Genomic DNA, 2,963 nt, shown 5'->3' with positions numbered 1-2,963 from the left:
ATTTTATTATGAAATTGTTTACTTTCTATGTTTCAGAAATTTATGTAGGTTTTTTTCTTTTCCTTTTTTTTTTTCTTTTTTTCTTTAAATTTTACAAATTTTTTGTTGATTGAATTATCTGAATATCAGAACAACAAAATTTGAATATCTCATCATTACGGTTATCATTAAACGATATTTGCAACAAATATACGAGAAGATGATAGCTAATCAAATCTGTTGAACTGATTGTAAAATTAATCCAGTAACATTATTAAATGATAAATCGGGATGATAGCATGCTTTTGCTGTTTAGATTTTGGATAGTTTTGAAAATTTGTTTATTTCCTCACTTGTCATATCATTGTTTGTCCCAAATTTCTCTAATTATTTGATAATTACCTGAGATCAATTATTACAACTCATTTCATTTTCACCTTATTTTTGCGCAACTTCCTATTGTTGTTAATCTAAGCTAAGAGAAGGATGAAATGGGATTGGATGATTTGATACATCTAAAATCTGCTTCCAGTTTCTTCCAGTATCTTCGATGATTCATTTTATTTGATTCAATTTCTTAACTTATATCTTACATTTTCCTATCATCAAAAAATGACACTATTGAATGATCCATATAAGTTTAATTAGTAACGTTTATATCGTTTTTAATTAATTTTTTTTTCTTTTGAAATTTAATTGTTCGTACTATATATTGAAGATATCAAATTACTTCCAGGTAGTTAAAAAAGCAGAACGTTTACATAAACACTGGGAAAATATATCTGATATTGCGATCAGAATTTATAATTATTGCAGCAATAGTATGCATATTGGTTAGTATTAACAATTTTTATCAATTAATTTCCTGAAATTTCTAACTAATTTTTAAATTATCAAAATTTACAAAGAAATAATACATCACACTAATTGAATTATTATTTATGATAGTTGAGAAATTTTATAAAATCATGAGCAATTTTTACAATTAAATGCGATCTTACTAAATTTCAAAATAATTTTATTCTTCTTGTTTCATAAATAAATTAAATTGAATGATTTAAATGATGATAGCATTCATTTATATTCTTTCTTAAAACTATTACAACATAGAGCTATTTCAGCATCCACTTCTGCCATCTAGTAAAAAAAAAAAGAATAATTAATATTATAATGAATAATATTCAAGTTAATATATTCGGGCATTTTGTCGACAATCTTAAACTCTCTCATTCTATGCTTTTCTTCCAGCAATTAATACCATTCATTCTAATTTATGACAATAAAAAATTTTTTTTTTTAAGTTTTGAATCAAAAGATGAAGAGTATGTATGTTTTTAACCAATTACATGCAATCATTTAAGAATTTTAGTAAAGAAATGAATAGCATTGATAATTGATTGGGAATTCTTGATTGATTACTTTAAAAAATATAAGGAAATAAGAAGAGGGAAAAAAAGATATCAAAAATGAAAATATTCGTGTAATTTAATTTCCGTTTCAATCAGAAAGCTCAAATTCGATTTGAATTTTTTTTTTTGAAAAATCTGATTTGATTTTACTATTATTTATGTTATTGATAATGCAAAAGTATAAGTTGTTTAAAAATTTTAAATTCAGCTTCTTTGTATTTATATATTCAAATACCGTATACCTCTGGAATGATGAAATTTCGAAATCTTTGAAAATAACTTCGATATCGAAGTTGGAAATATTTTAGAAACACCACTTAACGGCGATGCAAGTGTGCTGTCAGAAAATGCGGCAGCACAAGCTGTAAGAAAAAGTTATGTTCATGGAGTATCAAATGTCCCTTTACTTTTTGATACTATTGGTGATCGTCTTCGAATGGCCGTCGATCAGGTTTAATTTCTGATCTCTCATCATTTTTAGCCAAGTTTCAGTTAATTTTAAAAAATTTAATTAAAATTCCTTGTTACAATCGAATTTTTTAAAGATTCACTTGCTAATTTTAGGTTCCAGATCGAGAATTTGTAATTTTTAAACGTGATGGTATACGTAAAACTTATCAACAACTTCTTCACGATGTATATATTCCCTTTTTCTTTTTTTTTCCTTCAGTTTATTAAATAAGTTAAATTTTTCGAATAGTTTTGAAAATATTTTCTCCAAATAAATTCAGTTCAAGATTTTTCCGAGCATTAAGCTTAATTTTATATGTGTTGGAAATCAAATTAATTTTTAAATGGCTTTTTATGCAGTGTGAAAAATTGGCTACTGGTTTGTTACATTTGGGTTTAAATCGCGGCGATCGTGTGGGAATATGGGGTCCAAATTTATACGAATGGATTGTTTGCCAATTTGCTACAGCTCTTGCTGGCATGATTTTGGCAAGTATTTCATATTATTCTGTTGAAAGAATTGTTCAATTCAGTAAATGTATTAATATTGATTAAATTAAATCAATTAATTGTATGTTGCAGAAAAAGTTTATCATTTATTTCCTCAGATGCAATAACAACTAGGGATGTTTTGTGGTTAATTCTAGTTATCCTAGGAATAATATTTTTTTATTTTTATATTATTTTTTTTATATTTTTTATATTTTTTTTTATATTTTTTTTTATATTTATATCGGGTAATTTTCTTGATTGTTAAAAATTGATGCATTGTTTCCGAAAATTTCAGGTCAATATAAACCCATCATACCAATCGGAAGAGTTGAAATTTGCACTTGGTAAAGTAGGGATCAAAGCATTGGTTACACCTTCAAGTTTTAAGAAGTCAAACTATTACTTGTCAATGGTAGATATCATTCCGGATATTGCTGTTAAAGCGGAAGGGAGAGGTGATGTGACTGCAGATTATTTTCCTACATTTCGTCATTTCATTATTATTGATCGAGATGGGGACAATAAACCGTACAGGTAGGAATGGTTTCGGATTAAATGTTTTCTTGAAAGGTTTAATTATACTGAAGGTTAAATCATATGCTTCAAAATATACTATCGACTGATTTTTGATTC

The 2,963-nt window shown here is 26.2% G+C and overlaps 1 protein-coding gene across 1 annotated transcript; it reads left to right on the top strand.

The window, feature by feature from the left end:
• Positions 1-1,696: 1,696 nt before the first annotated feature.
• LOAG_13706 (hypothetical protein) lies at positions 1,697-2,868 on the top strand (the record flags this gene model as incomplete). The annotated part of the gene is made up of 4 exons (XM_003149212.1): positions 1,697-1,839; positions 1,953-2,024; positions 2,199-2,327; positions 2,626-2,868. Coding segments are annotated over 4 exons (587 nt in total), but the record flags the coding sequence as incomplete, so codon positions are not given.
• Positions 2,869-2,963: the final 95 nt, after the last annotated feature.

This window comes from Loa loa (genome assembly GCF_000183805.2).
Source record: "Loa loa unplaced genomic scaffold supercont3.436, whole genome shotgun sequence".
NCBI classification, from domain to species: domain Eukaryota; kingdom Metazoa; phylum Nematoda; class Chromadorea; order Rhabditida; family Onchocercidae; genus Loa; species Loa loa.
This window is presented reverse-complemented; position numbering and strand designations above follow the sequence as displayed.